The following is an 18,938-nucleotide window of genomic DNA, read 5'->3' as shown; positions in this document are numbered from 1 at the left end:
TTCACGTATTTTACACTTCGATCTACTCCACCACCGTCGTATCAACATGTTGCTATCGCTATTCGGTACGTAAATAATAATCACTACGTCCAGGTTGCATTGACAGAGGGTTACCCGATGCCTCCCATTATGCCTCAATGGGTTCACTTCAGGCATGATTGTGCAACTACATGGGCTACCCCATATGCGGAGCGAATTCATGCGTACATGTAATATATGCGTCCTAGGTTTCCTTCTGAAACCATTGTGTTGGAATATTAGAAATATAACATGTGTTAATATGTTTGAATAAATTTGTTTTATATATCCAAGACTTTTGTGTTATTGATTTTACCTCATATAAATTTGGGACCCAGTATTGATTTTTGTTGGGTCATTAAACTTGCACCATTGCAAGTACTCTAAGAAGGGGCTTTACTTTGCCTAAATACAATTAAATAACAATTTGTGTAATTAAATAATGATTAGTTTTTGTTGTAGTTCCCTATGACCAGAAAACGTCAGCAATGGACCTATCACACCTATACATGTATGTATGTATGTGTATATATATATTATGCATGAATTGAAGAGAAGATGGTGCAACCAATGGTATGGCAAATAGGCAGGGGGACCCACATGAGTGTCAGAATTAATGACTTAAAGGTTTAGGTTTAGGGTAGGGTGGGTACCCTTAGGGCACTTGCAATGGTAAATTATTGTTGAACCAATAAAGATGTTGTCTTTTGTTGATATAGTTGTATTGAAAAATATGTTTTACTGATATGGTTGTATTAAGATATGTGTTTTGCTGACGTGATTGTATTGGGATTGTGTGTTTTGGTGTAGTTTTGTTGGAGACAACATAGATGGAAGCATGAAATGTTGTTGGCCTTCATGTTGGGTGGGAAGGGATAATATATAGAAATTTATGTTTTACTGATGTGGTTATATTGGGATATGTATTTACTGATATAGCTATATTAGAAGACGTGATTGGTTTGCCCTTTTATGTAATAGAGTTGGGACAGAGTCAACATAAATGCCGGCCCAGCAAATAGGGCACCAATGTAGTTGCCCTTAGAACTTGATATTATTTTTGCATTAAAACCAGATGACCCTTACAACATTATAGGTCCCACACTCTTGTGAGGCATCCCTGGCCCCCATCACCCATGGCTCTGCCATGTCACTGTCTTCCACCTCATATGATGGTCCACTGTTGGATAAAACTGACAATTTGGCATGCAGTGTGTACGTAAGGTGGAGAAAATTCACACGAGCTCCATGAACATTATAATTTTGCTGTGGGTACCCTTAGAACGAGAAGGAACATTATTTTTGCATTAAAACCAGATAGACTCTTACAAAATTATGGGTCCCACACTCTTGTCAGACAAGTGACAGGACTTGGTGTACTGTATTTTACTGATACAAATTTTCAAAATACTTGTGGTGGACCTATATGAAGAAAATTGATCAAATCAGTTGCATGTATCATCACGTGGTTGCGTTATTGATCATTAATTATTATGGTAAAGAGTAAAGACATTGGCCACTTTGTGTCGGCTAAAAATTTGTCTATACATATGCACGAAGAAAGGACTACTCCTTTAATATCCGTTTCAATCTAATCTAGTAATTATTCACTTAATCTCAGTAAGCAAGCTAGTCACAAACCAAAACTTTGTATTAATTTTCATCCAAAATTCATGTAAAGGATATAACCACATTGAAGAAGATTTGGTATGAGAATCATACACAAAAACCTCCAAGACGAAACATCCTGAAAATTTATAAATGAAATAAAAACAATTTTTTGTCCGCATCAAATTTCAACACCTTCAATCATGTTGATTGTGTTTCAGTTAAACCTGATTTAGCCAAATAAAAAATATTTATACAATCAATCACAGCTAATAAATGATGTCAAACCATAGAAATGGACCATTTTTGAATCAATCTCTAGAAAAAGGTTGCATAATTGAAAAAAAAAAAAGGTGACAAAAAAAGCTATGCCACGTGATACCTACCAACAAATCAAAGCTATCACTTACCAATACTTTTCAAGAAAAGATGTCACCTAATACTTATCAAAAAAAGCTATATATGCCACGTGAGACCTACTAACAAGTTAAAGGTATCACCTGCCAAGGTTTACTGCTGGATCAATGATTTACCAAGGCATGGGTACGGCAGGTGGAGATAATTAGAGTTTTGTTTTTTCTTCCCAAAATAACACTATTAATAATATTATATATCAATATAACACTAGATTGTAATTTATTATCATTATAGCACTTCACCGTTCACGTCAGAGACAATGATGTGATTAGTGGTATGTTTTCATAATCACGTCATTTGCAACCCAATTATACTGGTATATAATTATGAAAATAGTGCAATTTAAGTAAAAAAGAACTATTCCTAAAAAAAAAAGTTAAAAAAAACTCGAGTGACAACGCAACAATGCTAGCAATTGCAATGGCGCTATTCTCATTGGGGCTATTCGAATTATTAGAAAATGTGTTTTGGTGACATCGGAAAGGATATGAAAACTACACAATAATGCATTTTTGCTTGTTTGGATTGCCAAGTATTTTGGGAGCCAATATCAACTAATTAATTATTTCTCTTCAAAAAGTAGGTCTTTGTCTTCAGAAAACAAGAAAGCATAAGGGGCAAACCAAAGTTCATGCTCTCATGTTTGGTTCGACAAGAATAGACCATCAAAGTGACATTGTTGTGCCATCATTTTGATTTATGGCGGAACAAAAATTGCTTAAACCACACCCATGCTCCAACCTAAATACACCATTGCAATTGAACTTGGTGGGTCCGAGGAAATTTTTTTTTGCATTAGATCAAAGCCAAAATCTAAATGCACCCATATTTTTACATACACCCCCTCAATTTTTTTTTTATCTATACACCCCGACCCCATCACTTTTATATTTTATAATTTATATTTTTATATTTGTATAATTTATAATTTATATTTTTTAAATTTATATATTATGTTTTTTAAATTTTAAATTTTATAATTTATATTTTTATAATTTATATTTTATATTTGTATCATTTATATTTTATATTTTTTAATTTATATTTATATTTTTATAATTTCTAATTTATTTGGTTATAATTTTTAATTTATTTGGTAAAAAAACAATATTATTAAAAAATAATATTGTTATCAATACAAAACACATTAATCAGAAGTTATGTCTATATTGAGTTGAGATACATTTATCGAATGAACAAGCTTCTCATAATCATGGAGTTGTTTCTTATATGGTGTCGCCCATTCTATTGCACAATCATACTTGTATAAAAACCACTAGATCATAATAGGGGGCATCGAATAATTCCCACTCATAAATACTTGAACAAAGTGGTTACCATTCACATATCCAATTGTGATGACCCTACGTTCTGCATGTGGAGGTGAAATGGATCGCAATGGTAAAAAACTCAAATATTGTACATCGCTTATGAGATGCAAGACGATGTTGTACCTTGATGCGATAAGGTATCCCATATCAAGCATATTCATCCAACAATTGACTGGTGCTGGTTCATTTATCTCGAAAAATGCAAGCGCATTGTGAATATAACATGCCTGTTCATAACTGCCAAACAAAGATACATACTCTTTCTAAAATGCCCTTAGCTCTTCAATTAAATCACGCCTAATAGAAGACCAAGCAAATTCACCTCCTTCGCGACCTAACAACCAACAATAGCTCTGAACCCACAATTACCGTCGGCTGCTACATCGATAACATTCACGACATATCTTCTCAGTATCAGGGAAAATTGGTTGACATAACTTGGTGATGGAACTTTTCGTCCTCGTCTTGATGAAGTAATGCCAATTGATGAACAACTATGACAATGAGGTACATATGAAGTCTTCAAAGAAGCTTTCACATACTCAAATGCAGAGGGATCTCTACGAGTCGATTCATCCTTCTTTCTCAATGAGGGTCGACCACATGTATTTTGTATGAGTTTTGGTTCCAAAAGTGAGGTAGTGGACGGTTTGATTATCTCTCGTAGCTTCCTCAATAGTCTAATTTTACTAGATCATAGCTTTATTTGAAACTGTTCCACAATTTGCTCTATCTCAACCGTACAGCTGAGATCATCATCTTCTAATAACTCGTTTGGCTCGAAGTCAAGTTTTTTTCAAAAACGATCAACAGAAGATAAAGGAATTGGCCGTTTTTCGCGTGCATATAATGATATCTCATGTGCAAAAGGAAGTCCATGAGTTAACCGAACAATACATCTGCATGCTTGAATGTCAAGTCCAACAACTTTTGCCCGATCCATCTCTTCTAAGACTTTTTGTAAAGCTTGTTCAGACACAAGCTTTACATAGAGTGCAAACAACTCAGTGCCCATGTGTAATTATCTTCTTTCTCTAATTGGAGCAAGACAAATGCTACAGAAAATGTCTTATCGGTTGATGTTACGCCAACAATCTCAAAAAGTGGCATACGAAACCTGTTTGTCTTGTAAGTGGAATCCATGAAACAAATGGAAAGGCACGCAATATGTCTAATGAGCATGGATGAGCAAAAAATAAATATTGGAGCTCGTTAGTCTCATCATTAGCCCGATAGAAATATATGTACTCGTGCTCGCTCAATAATGTATGAAAATACCTCACTTGATCCTCCACTGAATAATCTTAAATCGTCGGCCCATAAACTTATATAGGTATCCATAATATTAGAAAAATATTATAGATAAGTTACTTAAATTATAGTGGATGAGTAACTTAATTTACAACCAAATGTAGAGTAGAATATACCAAAAGAAGATGTTGAGAAAATGATAATAAAGACATGTATTTATAATACTTGAAAAGGATATTACAGTAATTTAACATACAAACTAAAATAATTATGAACATACAAAATAATTCACATCATAAAAATTATAGTTCATACTGAAATGATTACAAAGCTACAAAAAAAATTCACATCGTAAAAATTCAATGTAAAATAATTACAAACCTACAAAAAATAATTACAAACATACAAAAGAATTCACGTCATAAAAATTATAATTCATACTAAAATGATTACAAACCTACAAAAAAATTTCACATCATAAAAATTCAAACTAAAATAATTACAAACATACAAAAGAATTCACATCATAAAAATTATAATTCATACTAAAATGATTACAAACCTACAAAAAAAATTCACATCATAAAAATTCAAACTAAAATAATTACAAACATACAAAAAATTCACATCATAACAATGATAATTCATATTAAAATTATTACAAACATACAAAATAAATTCACATCGTAAAAATTCAAATTAAAATAATAACAAACATACAAAAAAATTCACATCATGACACAAAATATTAAAATAAAAATTCTAATATTATATTTCAATAGTATTATTTTTTAATAGTATTATTTTTTCATAATATTGTATTTTAATATATTTTTTTCAACCAAATAAATTTAAAATTATAAAAATATAAAAGAGGTGGGGTCAATGGTGGAACCGGAGGGTGTATAGAAAAAAAAAAAAAGGAGGGGGTGTATAGAGTAAAAAATGAGTGTATTTATTTTTATGGGTCCCATGAAATCCTATATTAGATTTAAGCGAATATAGTAGTCCTTTTTCTTCTTATTTCAGTGGGTCCCATGAAATCCCTCGCTCCTAAATTTATTATGTAATATACCGACTCGCTCCTAAATATTGCTAATGCAACTTTGCATGCATGGATCTGCGCTAAAGTTTCAGTTTCTTTTCCCGAGTTTTTTTTGCTATATGTCAGATGATATTTAGACCATTCACAACAGATACTTTTAACAAATAATTTTGCTATGTCTAAGTGATAATTAACTATTATTGATTCTGGTACACCTTCGATGATGCTGGGTCGAAGCAAATAATTTTTGCATTAGATTAAATAGACTCATTTTTTGTGGGTCCCACGAAATCCCTTAGATTAGATTTAAATGGATATAAAAAAGTGAAAAAGTATTATCATCTCCTAAATTGGTTATCCCATCCCCAAATGATTTTTTTTAATATTATTTTATATATGATTTGATATTTGATTCTTTCGAATTACGTATGATTTGAAATTTGATTCTCATTCGGTGATGCTACAAATCTTAATGGTATTATTAAATACTGCAATGTGAACATAGCTATGCTATCATTGATATGGGAATCACAAAAATTATCATGCTTGCATGGGAATCTTGGCATAACTCTTGCTAGAGCTTTGTCTTTCTTACCTACCAAGAGCTTTGTCTTTCTTTGTTATAAAACCGCAGCTAAAATTTTATTAGAAGTGTGGTCAAAATAATTTTACCCACATTCATAGGTAAAATTTTGTTTCGGTTTTTTTTTTTCATTTACAAGTGCAGTCATACAAACTGCGGGTAAAAACTTAGCCACGATTTCATAACCAGTAGATATATCTAAAAATGTAGTCAAGAATTGAAATGAGGTGGGCATTGCTAGGATTTAGGGGTAGTGAAATTTCACAAATCTACTTTACCACTTGTTGAAAACTACTTTTATTTGTCAAAACAACCAGCTTGCATGGGCCCAAGGTTCAAGACATTATTTTTACGAAAAATAACATATCACTTGTTACAAGAACATCTATAAATAGTCCTTCCCCATTTTGGAGAAGGATATGCACAAAGAAGCCTAAATACTTTGCATAAATTCTCTATCACTATTCTCTGCCTAAATACTCAGCTCAAACACCATCATTTGTCAGTCTCCATCCACGATCACTCTTCTTTGATCCTCATTAATGATCGCTTGAGTGATGACACAATAACTCAAGAGGGTCAATTCCATTATTTTCAAAAACAACGGAATTACTTCATGAATGGATAAAACACTCTGGCTCAGAGTTTAAACCTCAATTCCATTGTTTTAACCAGTCACAAATATGTTCTAATATCTAATTTCAATGAAATTGGACCTCAAAAAGGTCAATTCCATAATCTATACTATTATTCCATTGTTTTCAAAAATAATGGAATTACTTCATAAATGGATAAAACACACTTTTTAAGAGTTGAAACTTCAAGCCCATTGTTTTAAACAATTATAAATATGTTATAATATCTCATTTTAATGAAATTAGACATCAAAAATGTCAATTCCATAGTCTATATTGTTATTCCATTATTTTCAGAAACAATGAAATTTATTCATGAATGCATAAAACACAATGGTTCAGAGTTGAAAAGCTTAATTCCATTGTTTCATTCCATAATTCATTATTTTTTTAAAGCACAATCCATAATCAATTGTTTTTAATCCGGAATTCATAGTTTTTGAAATTAAGGTCCATAATCCATTATTTTTAGTCCAGATTTCATTTTTTTAAGTATTGTCCGGAATCCATTATTTTTTAGAAGCACAGACCAAAATATACTGTTTTTAATCCATAATCAATTATTTTTAATACAGATTCCATTATTTTTGGTCCATATTCCATTGTTTTTTGAAGGTATAGGGCAGAATCTATTATTTTTTAAGAGTACAATTCAGAATCTTTTCAAAAGTACTGTTCAGACTCCATTATTTTTTAAATTTCATTGTTTTCAAAAACAATGGCAAAAACAATAGAATTAAGAATGACCAGGTAAAAACTATTGATAGTGGATCATGTTGGAAAGAGTTTGATGCGATGATTCCGAATATGTAATTTTTTTTTCTAAATATAATATGTATTTTAAGAGTTGAAACTCTTTGAAATTTCGTGTAAAAAAGAGAGAAGTTAAAAAAAATAACAATGTCATCGTCAAAATTAAACGTGTAGCTTTAAAGGAATGATGGTATTTTTGTTCCAAAAAATCATAATACTAGTGCATAAATTACATGGAGCATAATGTTTATCTAATGAATAAGACAGAGAGTTGATCAATTTGTTAATTACATATGCTAATTCCCAGAATTGCGGTCCTAACATGCAAGATCTTACCATATCTATATCGCGTCTTATCTTGATTAATAAATCCAGATTTGACGCTACATATGAATATACATATAGACGATTTATGTATATTAATCAAGATTTAACTTTACGTATGAATATACATATAGACGATTTAGGGGCTTCGCAATTCATCTAAAATTGTAGAATCTATAATTTGAATTCAATGATTTGCGAGGTGTGTCACATCACACCGTGTTTTTTTTTTCATTTTTAAAATTTATATAACTTTTTTTGAATTGTAGATTTTAGTAAATTGTGGAGCTCCAATTCCGTGAAAATAACAAACAGTGTTATTGAGATCTTAGCTGTAGGATCAAGAAGGCGTACTTGATGATGCAAGTTAGAATGGGTTACTATATTTTCTGATACAATCCCTTCCCCATCACCTCACACACAACAAAGCCCAAACATGTTGAGCCATCTAAACTTTAAGAACGATCAAATTTCCGGAGCAATTTTGGCCATTCCTGTCCTGATTATTTCAGTACTATTATGGATCTTCTTGATCAAATTTCCGGAACAAACTCTACGTTGTGATTGGCTGGCCATCACTAGCAAAACAAGTGGTTCGTGACCAAGACTCGATCTTTGCAAACCGAGATCCACCAGTCTCAGTAAAAGTTGTAGCCTTTGTTGGAAACGACTTTACCTGGCTACCGTTAGGTCCTGATTCGAGAAAGATGCGCAAGGTGTTTGTGGGAGAGCTGTTGAGCAATACAAGTCTTGACGCTTGTTACAGTTTGAGAAAACAAGAGGTGGAGAAGAGTATAAAGAATGTTCATGACAAAGCAGGGGAGTGTCTGGATTTTGGTGAACTGGCTTTTGGGACTTTGTTTAATATTATCATGAACATACTGTGGGGAGGAACATTACAAGGAGAGGAGGCCTTTGATTGTTATTCCAACAGCACGGCTTCAAAATCCAGAGCATTAAGTTTCCATGGCTTGTTGTCTCGAAATAAGATCAGCATTTGTTGGTTATTTTTTCGCTATTTTGTATGCTGCTACAAATAACTTTTTGGGAAAATTAAATATAAGTCCACGTGGTTTCAACGTCTAGCCTTGATACCCTTGTTTGTCCATTGTGGTAGTATTTGGATTGGATTTTATTAGTTCCATATTTGAGAGAGCAATAATCGGCAAATATATATATATATATATATATATATATATATATATATATATATATATATATATATATTTTGACCATTTGTTATGGTTCTATTGTTTTGCTCGTGCTCTGCATCTCTCTAGGGCTATATTTCTGGTTGTATCTTTCTACTTCCATCTCTGCATCTCCGTGGTTTCACTTTTGAGAAAGCAATAGCATACATCCTCCTAGTTGATGTTTTCGACTTGATATATTGTGCTGGTGTTGGGTCGTTCCTAATCGGGTCAATATAGTCTGCTAATATACCATGTTATTGCGATTTGTAATGTGCGCATATTTGACCCTCATGTTGTATAATTTATTCCATTCATATTGGCTTGTATAACTTGAACATTTATTATTTGGATTATTTGTTTGTATTGATCATGAATGTGTAAACTTAAAATTGGATGTAGGTCATTTCAATTAAAAAAATCATAAGTTGGTTTTCTTTATTTGGATATACACGTTGTCTAATTTTGTTCATCATAAGTTGACAATAAGTCTAAATTGATAAGTGACACTTTCCCAATAGTCCAACTTATGATTGATAAGTTGATGGTAATATTCCAAACTTTTTTTCAAAAAACAATCATAAGTTGATAATATTCTTTTAAACTTTTTCCAAAAAAAAAAAAAAACTATCATAAGTTTGATAGCGTTATTCCAAACCTTTTTTTCAAAACTATCATAAGTTGATAGTATTTTTCATACAAACTTTTTTCAAAACAATTATATCTTACAAAGAACAAGTTTCCATGAGATATCCATTAAATTAATTAGGGTAACCGTTCTCAAACAGAAGTTGTGGAGTGCCTAACACCTTCCCCAAACTCAATCGATCCCCGTACCCCTTTTCTTTGGTTCGCAGGTATTTACGGTGTCCAATTACACCTTAAATCAATTGGTGACGACTCTAAACGTTTTTCATCCTCCATCGCCGGTCCGCGTCGTGACCCCGGTTGCGACAAGAACCAATCCCAAATCCATGGCACTCGAACAACATCAAATTGAGAGACAAGAGGCATACGATGCTCGAGCAAGAAAGAACAAAGTACCTGTGGCGCTCGAACATCAAATTGAAGGACATGGCATTCAAAGTATGATATGACAATCAAAGCGAACGAACACGAGTAAGCTAACTCTTTAAACTGCAGCTTAGTTGTGTTGATCTAAATCAATGTTGTCTTTGGTCTCTCACTACCCAAACCAACGACTGTCTTTATCACTCAATATCTAGAACAATGTTGTCTTTACACAATGCAAACATGGGTTTTGACACAATTTGAACGGTCAGCATGCCACATGGGCATGTTGACTGTCCGAAACTGACCAAATCTGTTCGATTGTGTAATTTGACACAATTTGAAACTTTGGTGTATCATATTGGTACAAAAAATCTTTCAGTGTTAAAATTGAAACATGAAAAATCTTTCAAGGACCAAAAGTGCTATTAACCCGATTTAATACATTTTTTTTTAACTCAGGGAACTCTAAGTAAATTTCCCATAATTGTTTCATGATCTTTTTAAATTTTTTATTATCTCTAAATTTCCAAAAAAAAAAACTGATATTACAAAGAGTTTGATGCAACTTTTACCAGCATAGAGATTGAAGGCAAGTAGCCCACAGAAAAACAAACTTATTCAAAATGCATAAGCCTGATATGATATCCAGGCACATAAACACACACAACTTTCAAAATGAGAGATACAACAGTTAAAGAGCATCTCCTCTTATTTCACAAATTACAAATTAACTGCCTCTTAGCAGGTTGATGAACGGACCGGCCAGACCTGGTGTGTGCTCGGAAGTCAGGATCATGTTCTAATATTGCCAATTGATGGTCATCCAACATCATCGATGCTTCAATGCCGTCACCAGATTTGGTTTCAATGAGAAGTATTTCATTTCTATAAGATGGTGCGGAAGTCATCCATGAAGGCTCTCCCCACCCAAAATCTGCATCATAAAACGCCATTCTATTTAAAGCTGAAACCTCAAGAGTGAGTCCTGACTTGGAATACAATTCTTTCGCATTTTCATGGAATTTACAAATTCGCTCAAACCCTTGTTCACCTTGGAAATTCTTCAAATACTTGGAATCAATTCTCTTGATGGAGTTCCTCAGAAGATGGACAAAGTAAGGTAGTTCCTTCTTATTCTCATCACTTTTACCACTCTTAGTAATTTGGTCATCTACCGCGATCGCCAGCCAATAAATATTTCCCAGAGAGAGAGCGGGTAATGGAGGATCTAACCTTTTCCGTATATTAACAAAATTGATGAACACAGATGTGGAAGCAGTACTACTGGCCAGGCATTTCCAGAAAAGTGCACAGATAGTGGCAAGTAGCGGACCTGAGAGAGGATATGGCACTTGCATCAAAGAAAAACCTTTTTATCCTGCTGTTTCTTTTGGCTTCATCAGCTCTCGGTGGCACTACTACTTGCAAGTCCGCTAGACGAGTCGACAAACGTTCATTTGGTGGGAACATGGAAGAACTATCACACACTTGTTCTTGACCACCAAAAGCCTTGATGTTGGTACGAGCAATCTCCGCCCATGCTCTGATGAAAGCACCAAAAGTGGTTCCATCCACGATTCTGTACAGGAGACACATCCCTAAAGCAATACCACCGCATACGAATACGTTGGCTTGGATTGCTACTTGCGCCACCTTTTCCACGCCCTCCGGACAAGTAAGTTGGCATGGAAGCAACCTGTATAATAACTCAAATTCTGAAGAGACCTGACCAAGAAAATCATCCATATCACAACTTACTTTGGCTTGTCTAAATAGAGCTCCTTCATCGTTACAATCAATGGTGGTAGAATCACTATTGATCCTCCCTGCCAAAGGGTAAAAGCGAGTTAGGGATTTTGATAACGAATCTTTGAGGGTGACCAAGTGGCTCTCCACGGACATGGACATATGGTCTTTTGAGAAGGGGTAAAAGTACCATACTGGAGAATATACTGTGCCATCCACTAGCTGGTCGAGAGCACAGAGTTTGTAGGATCTAAGGTGATGGGGTGTTGGTGAAGATGGTCTGATGATTTCTGGTGAAGTGGTGTGAACTTCGAATGCCACCACTGTTTATTCAGCAAGCAAACAAAAGTTTTCAAGCACTAATATTTCTTTGCAGGCTAGTCTAGCTCGAATGAATGAATGAATCCACGTTCACTTCTAATTTATAGTCGAATTGGAAGCTAAGGGTAGAACTGGTAGTATCATTTTACCACTATCTAAGCACGGCAAATGGGATTCTTTTAGTATAAAATATGATTTAAGATGGATTTAGAAGAAATTTAATTAAGCAATTCATGGAATAATATAAATTCATAAAATAGTATTTAGTAAAAATATTATTAACTTAAATATATCGAAATTGATCAATATCTATTAAAATGAATTCAACTGCTTTGTCTTTTGACGTATTGGATTAATCTATAGGTTATAGCACAAAAATCTCCAATCATGGAGTGTCGGGGTTCTGTTAAAATAATTTATGTTTTTCTTTTTAATATTATATATGTGTAATTTTTAGTCCAACAAATTGAATAATGAATATTTTGTTCTAAACAAAAATCATATCCAATATGAAAAATAAATAATAATTTTAAATTGTAGGATATAAACTCAAAACATTAGAACTCCAACACTCCATCTTGCTTGTCAATCAAGCACATGAAATTTTTGTAATAGGATAGTGGAAAATAGTGGAAAGTAGTATAAAGTAGTTAATTAATTTTATTTAGGATGCTAGATGATTTAGTACGCCTGGTTAGGGATTAAAGCTTGTTTGTTTGGTAAGCTTGATTTGAATGTTAGTTTAGATGGATTTAATCAATATGCATGTTTAGAAATTGTTTAGTTTAGAATATCAAGATGTGTGATTGGGAGTAGGCGACAAATTATTTTAGAATGTGATATTATTTTTGCATTAAAAGTATATAGACCCATTTTAATGGAAAACTAAAAACTGTTAATTGAAAATTTAAACATGTGAGCCAACCAAATTATGAGAAGGATAAAATTTTCTCATTACAGTCCTTATTATTTCATTGTTATGAATCTATGTATATGGTAAAATTCACAATTTTGCTCAATTTGATATTATACTATACTTGTATTAATATAGATTACTTAATATTATATGTATATAAAAAAATTATTAAGAATCACGGGGTGCCGAGCCTCCGTGGTCCCCCGTGTGGCTCCGCCACTCTCCTAGCTAATATGATGGACCACTGTTGGATCAAATTGATGATTTGATGGTCCCAGGAACATTAATTTTGCATTAAGCTTGGGACACCTTAGAACTTGATGCGTACGTATGTTGAATTTGATTTTTGTTTAATTATATCGTTGGATTCATAAAACCGATCGAGACCTATAAAGATTTTGATTGTTGTAATTAATGGAAGCAAAAAATTATAGAGGGAAACGACGGATAGCTTGGAAGCACGTTCCACACCATATGCGCGTCATTTTCGCTTCCATAAAAGTTGCATGCTATTCATAATTAACTAGACACAGCAAGTGGTGATAGCCTCTACAGTTAGATCCTAGTCGTACTAGTCGGATATGCATAAAATTTGAGAGGAAGAAGCTTAAAATACAAAAAGGACATAGTCGTCATTAAAAAAGGATGTAGCCGGTATTTTAGTAATTATTGACGAGCTCCGTTTCGGGTGAACCATACCTTGTCGGAAGCGGAACGACAACAGAAATCATACTCTATGCCTTGTGGCGTAGACGTTCGATGGATTTTGACCATTTGAGTTTGTTTAGGGCCTCATATTTGCAGTCAAAGCTCAGAGTTTATTTTTTCACATGTTTTATTTTAATTCTGTTTTAATTTAGCTGGATTAGGGTTTTCAAGACATATTTAAGCCTTTGGGACCTGTTTCGAATTTATTATTGAATTTTATAAAAATCTTGGGTTTTTACCTAGCCTAGTGATAAGCATGCTCATGTCTTGTCTTATCCTGTGTTATCTGTCTAAAGAGAATATAATCTCTGTTAAAATGTGTAACTATTTAGTTGCAGAGAACATATTCTCTATAAAGGGGTATGACTCTTTAGTTGTAGAGAATATATTCTCTGTAAAAGGGTGTAACTCTTTATTTGCAGAGAATATATTCTCTGTAAAACGGTGTAACTCTTTATTTGCAGAGAATATATTCTCTGTAAAAGGGTGTAACTCTTTAGTTCCATTAACAAATTCAAGGTTAACACCATTAATCTATATATACATATATATGGTTGTTCTTGGTAATATACATACCAGCAGAAGGTATGAATTTAGATCAATTAAGGATTTGGGCCAATGATCTGCGATTGTCAAGTGGTTCAGTGATCGGGTAAATATACAACTTTTTAATTGTTTTATGAAATTCCTTTCATTAATCGCAAATGCTCAAGTGAATATCTATTGTTCTCAGGATGATATTCTCGGACACGAAATACAACAAAAAGACGAAAATTTGGACGCAAATGTTGATGAAAATGTGGACGAAAATGTTGACGAAAATGTGGAGGAATTTTCCACCGACATGGTAGAATATTTAACTCAATTAATATATTTTTTATTATGTCAATTTGTAATAAAAAATTGTTAATTTCAAACAAAATTAATACATTTTTAGGTATTCAATTCGCGCCAATCTCTTATTGATTGGATTCAAAATACTGGACGCAATTTATGATATATCATTGTCATTAAAACGTAAGAGACTAGTCTAATCGGGAACAATCCTAGACTTTTGTTCCAATGTGATCGCGGTGGCACGTACAAAAGCAAGAAAACCTCCACGAAGGTTATAGGCACAAAAAAAAAATTGATTGTCCTTTTAGATTGAAGGGGTGAAAATGCGAGCAGGTGATGACTTGATGGTAAGGGTGGTATGTGGAACACATAAACATGCCCCTACAACATATATGGAGGGACATTCATACTCTGGTCGAGTCTCTAAATTCGAAATCCAGTTGATGGTACATCTGTCTACGAAAAATGTGAAGCCACGAGATATCTTGACATCGTTGAAGAAGTATAATCCAGACAACGTGTCTACTATTAAGACCGCATATAATGCAAGCCAGAAATTTCAAACTGCATAGAAAGTCGGTAAAACCCTGATGCAAGTTGTAATGTTTATACTATATCCTTACATTATGCATGTACAAGGCGTAAAACCTGATGGAAATTATGGCTTTCGGGCGATAGCTGTCTGTCTTGGTCTTCACGAAGATGCATGGGCAACTATCCGATATAACCTAATAGAAGAGTTGCACATATTCAGAACACAATATGTTGTAATATTTGGCTGTGATGACCAGTGGACTAGTGTTTACAACTCACTGAACTTCTTTACATTAGATAGAGGAGCGCCGATTGAGCATTGGATGACTATGTCAGACATGGGTCTCTTGATTGCTTCAAAGTTCAATGTGATATTACACGTTTTAAGTGCTGCACAGAGCTTCACGTATTTTCCACTTCGATCTACTCCACCACCGTCGTATCGACATGTTGCTATCGCTATCGGGTACGTAAATAATAATCACTACGTCCAGGTTGCATTGACAGAGGGTTACCCAATGCCTACCATTATGCCTCAATGGGTTCACTTCAGGCATGATTGTGCAACTACATAGGCTATCCCATATGCGGGACAAATTCATGCGTACATGTAGTATATGCGTCCTAGGTTTCCTTCTGAAACCATTGTGTTGGAAGATTAGAAATGTAACATGTGTTAATATGTTTGAATAAATTTGTTTTAAATATCCAAGAGTTTTGTGTTATTGATTTTACCTCGTATAAATTTGGGACCCAATATTGATTTTTGTTGAGTCATTAAACTTGCACCATTGCAAGTGATCTAAGAAGTGGCTTTACTTTGCCTAAATACAATTAAATAATAATTTGTGTAATTAAATAATGATTAGTTTTTGTTGTAGTTCCCCATGACTAGAAAACGTCAGCAATGGACCTATCACACCTATACATGTATGTATGTGTATATATATATATTATGCATGAATTGCAGAGAAGCTGGTGCAACCAATGGCAAATAGGTAAGGGGACCCACGTGAGTGTCAGAATTAATGGCTTAAAGGTTTAGGTTTAGGTTTAGGTTTAGGTTTAGGTTTAGGTTTAGGGTAGGATGGGTACCCTTAGGGCACTTGCAATGGTAAATTGTTGTTGAGCCAATAAAGATATTGTCTTTTTTTTTTTTTTTTTTTTTTCTGATATGACTGTATTGAGATACGTGTTTTACTGATGTGGTTGTATTGGGATTGTGTGTTTTGGTGTAGTTTAGTTGGGGACAATATAGATGGAAGCATGAAATGTTGTTGGCCTCCATGTTAGATGGGAAGGGATAATGTATAGAAATTTGTGTTTTATTGATATGGTTATAATGGGATATGTGTTTCGCTGATATGGCTGTATTAGAATATGTGATTGGTTTGACTTTTTATATAATAGAGGTGGACCGAGTCAACAAAAATGTTGGCCCAACAAATAGGGCACCATTGTAGTTGCCTTTAAAACGTGATATTATTTTTGCATTAAAACCAAATAGACCCTGACAAAATTTTAGGTCCCACACTCTTGTGAGGCATCCCTGGTCCCCACGGCCACCTCATATGATGGTCCACTGTTGGATAAAAATGACAATTTGGCATGCAGTGTGTACGTAAGGTGGAGAAAATTCACAGGAGCTCCATGAACATTATAGTTATGCTATGGGTACCCTTAGAACGTGAAGGAACATTATTTTTGCATTAAAACCTCTAGATAGACCCTTACAAAATTATGGGTCCCACACTCATTGAGACAAGTGACAGGACTTGGTGTACAGTATTTTTCTGATACAATCCCCTCTCCCTCAGACAAGATATTTTCAAGCTAAATATATACATATTTTGCAATAATCACAATGGAATGTCCATTTTAATGGAAAACTAAAAACGGTTAATTGAAAATTTAAACATGTGAGCCAACCAAATTATGAGAAAGATAAAATTTTCGGAGCAATTTTAGTCATTCCAGTCTTTATTTTTTCACAATTTTGCTCATTTTGATATTATACTATAGTTGTATTAATATAAATTACTTAATATTATATGTATATAAATCAATTATTAAGAATCAGGGGTGACTTGATGGTCCCAGGAACATTAATTTTGCATTAAACTTGGGACACCTTAGAACTTTATGTGTATGTATGTTGAATTTCATTTTTGTTTAGGACGAACATTATATCGTTGGGTTCGTAAAACCGATCAAAACTTATAAAGATTTTGATTGTTGTAATTAATTTTGAGGACCATCAGAAATAATGGAAGAAGAAAATTATAGAGGGAAACGACGGATAGCTTGGAAGCACGTTCCGCTCCATATGCGCGTCATTTTCACTTCCATAAAACTTGCATGCTATTCGTAATTAACTAGACACAGCAAGTGGTGATAGCCTCTACAATCAGATCCTAGTCGTACTAGTCGGATTTGCATAAAATTGGAGGGGAAGAAGTTTAAAATACAAAAAGGACATAGTCGTCATTAAAAAAGGATGGAGCCGGTATTTTAATAATTGTTGATGAGCTCCGTTTCGGGTAAACCATACCTTGTCGGAAGCGGAACGATGACATAAATCATACTCTGTGCCTTGTGGCGTAGACATTCGATGGATTTTGACCATCCGAGTTCGTTTAGGGCCTCATATTTGCAGTCAAAGCTCGGAGTTTACTTTTTCACATGTTTTATTTTAATTCTGTTTTAATTTAGTTGGATTAGGGTTTTCAAAACATATTTAAGCCTTTGGGCCCTGTTTCGAATTTATTATTGAATTTTATAAAAATCTTGGGTTTTTACCTCGCCTAGTGATAAGCATGCTCATATCTTGTCTTGTCCTGTGTTATCTGGAATATAATCTCTATTAAAATGTGTAACTATTTAGTTGCAGAGAATATATTCTCTATAAAGGGGTATGACTCTTTAGTTGCAGAGAATATATTCTCTATAAAAGAGTGTAACTCTTTATTTACAGATAATATATTCTCTGTAAAACGGTAAAACTCTTTATTTACAGAGAATATATTCTCTGTAAAAGGGTGTAACTCTTTAGTTCCATCAACAAATTTAAGGTTAACACCATTAATCTATATATACATATATATGGTTGTTCTTGGCAATATACATACCAGCAGAAGGTATGAATTTAGATTAATTGAGGATTTGGGCCAATGATCTGCGATTGTCAAGTGGTTCAAGTGATCAGATAAATATACAACTTTTTAATTGTTTTAGGAAAATTTTTCATTAATTGCAGATGCTCAAGTGAATGTCTGTTGTTCTCAGGATGATATTCTCGGACACGAAATACAACAAAAAGATGAAATTTTGGACGCAAATGTTGATGAAAATGTGGTCGAAAATGTTGACGAAAATGTGGAGGAATTTTCTACCGACATGGTAGGATATTTAACTCAATTAATGTTTGTTTTATTATGTCAATTTGTCATAAAAAATTGTTAATTTCTAACAAAATTAATGCATTTTTAGGTATTCAATTCGCGCCAATCTCTTATTGATTGGATTCAAAATACTGGACGCAGTTTAGGATATATCATTGTCATTAAAACGTCATAGACTAGTCTAATCGAGAAGAGTCCTAGACTTTTGTTTCAATGTGATCGCGGTGACACGTACAAAAGCAAGAAAACCTCCACGAAGGTTACAGGCACAAAAAAAATTGATTGTCCTTTTAAATTGGAAGGGGT

The 18,938-nt window shown here is 33.5% G+C and overlaps 2 protein-coding genes across 2 annotated transcripts; one reads left to right on the top strand and one right to left on the bottom strand.

Annotated features, from left to right (window-relative positions):
- Nucleotides 1–10,882: 10,882 nt before the first annotated feature.
- On the bottom strand, nt 10,883–12,071 carry LOC119986828 ((13S,14R)-1,13-dihydroxy-N-methylcanadine 13-O-acetyltransferase AT1-like). Its single transcript, XM_038831523.1, has 2 exons — nt 11,621–12,071; nt 10,883–11,502 (listed from the first exon to the last, which is right to left on the bottom strand). Exons 1-2 carry the CDS (start codon nt 12,069–12,071, stop codon nt 10,883–10,885), a joined length of 1,071 nt encoding a protein of 356 aa, XP_038687451.1.
- Nucleotides 12,072–15,323: 3,252 nt separating this feature from the next.
- LOC119986827 lies at nt 15,324–15,806 on the top strand. Its single transcript, XM_038831522.1, has one exon. It carries the CDS (start codon nt 15,324–15,326, stop codon nt 15,804–15,806), a length of 483 nt encoding a protein of 160 aa, XP_038687450.1.
- The last annotated feature ends 3,132 nt before the right edge of the window (nt 15,807–18,938 follow it).

The sequence above is a fragment of the Tripterygium wilfordii genome, chromosome 20, assembly GCF_013401445.1.
Source record: "Tripterygium wilfordii isolate XIE 37 chromosome 20, ASM1340144v1, whole genome shotgun sequence".
NCBI lineage: Eukaryota > Viridiplantae > Streptophyta > Magnoliopsida > Celastrales > Celastraceae > Tripterygium > Tripterygium wilfordii.
This window is presented reverse-complemented; position numbering and strand designations above follow the sequence as displayed.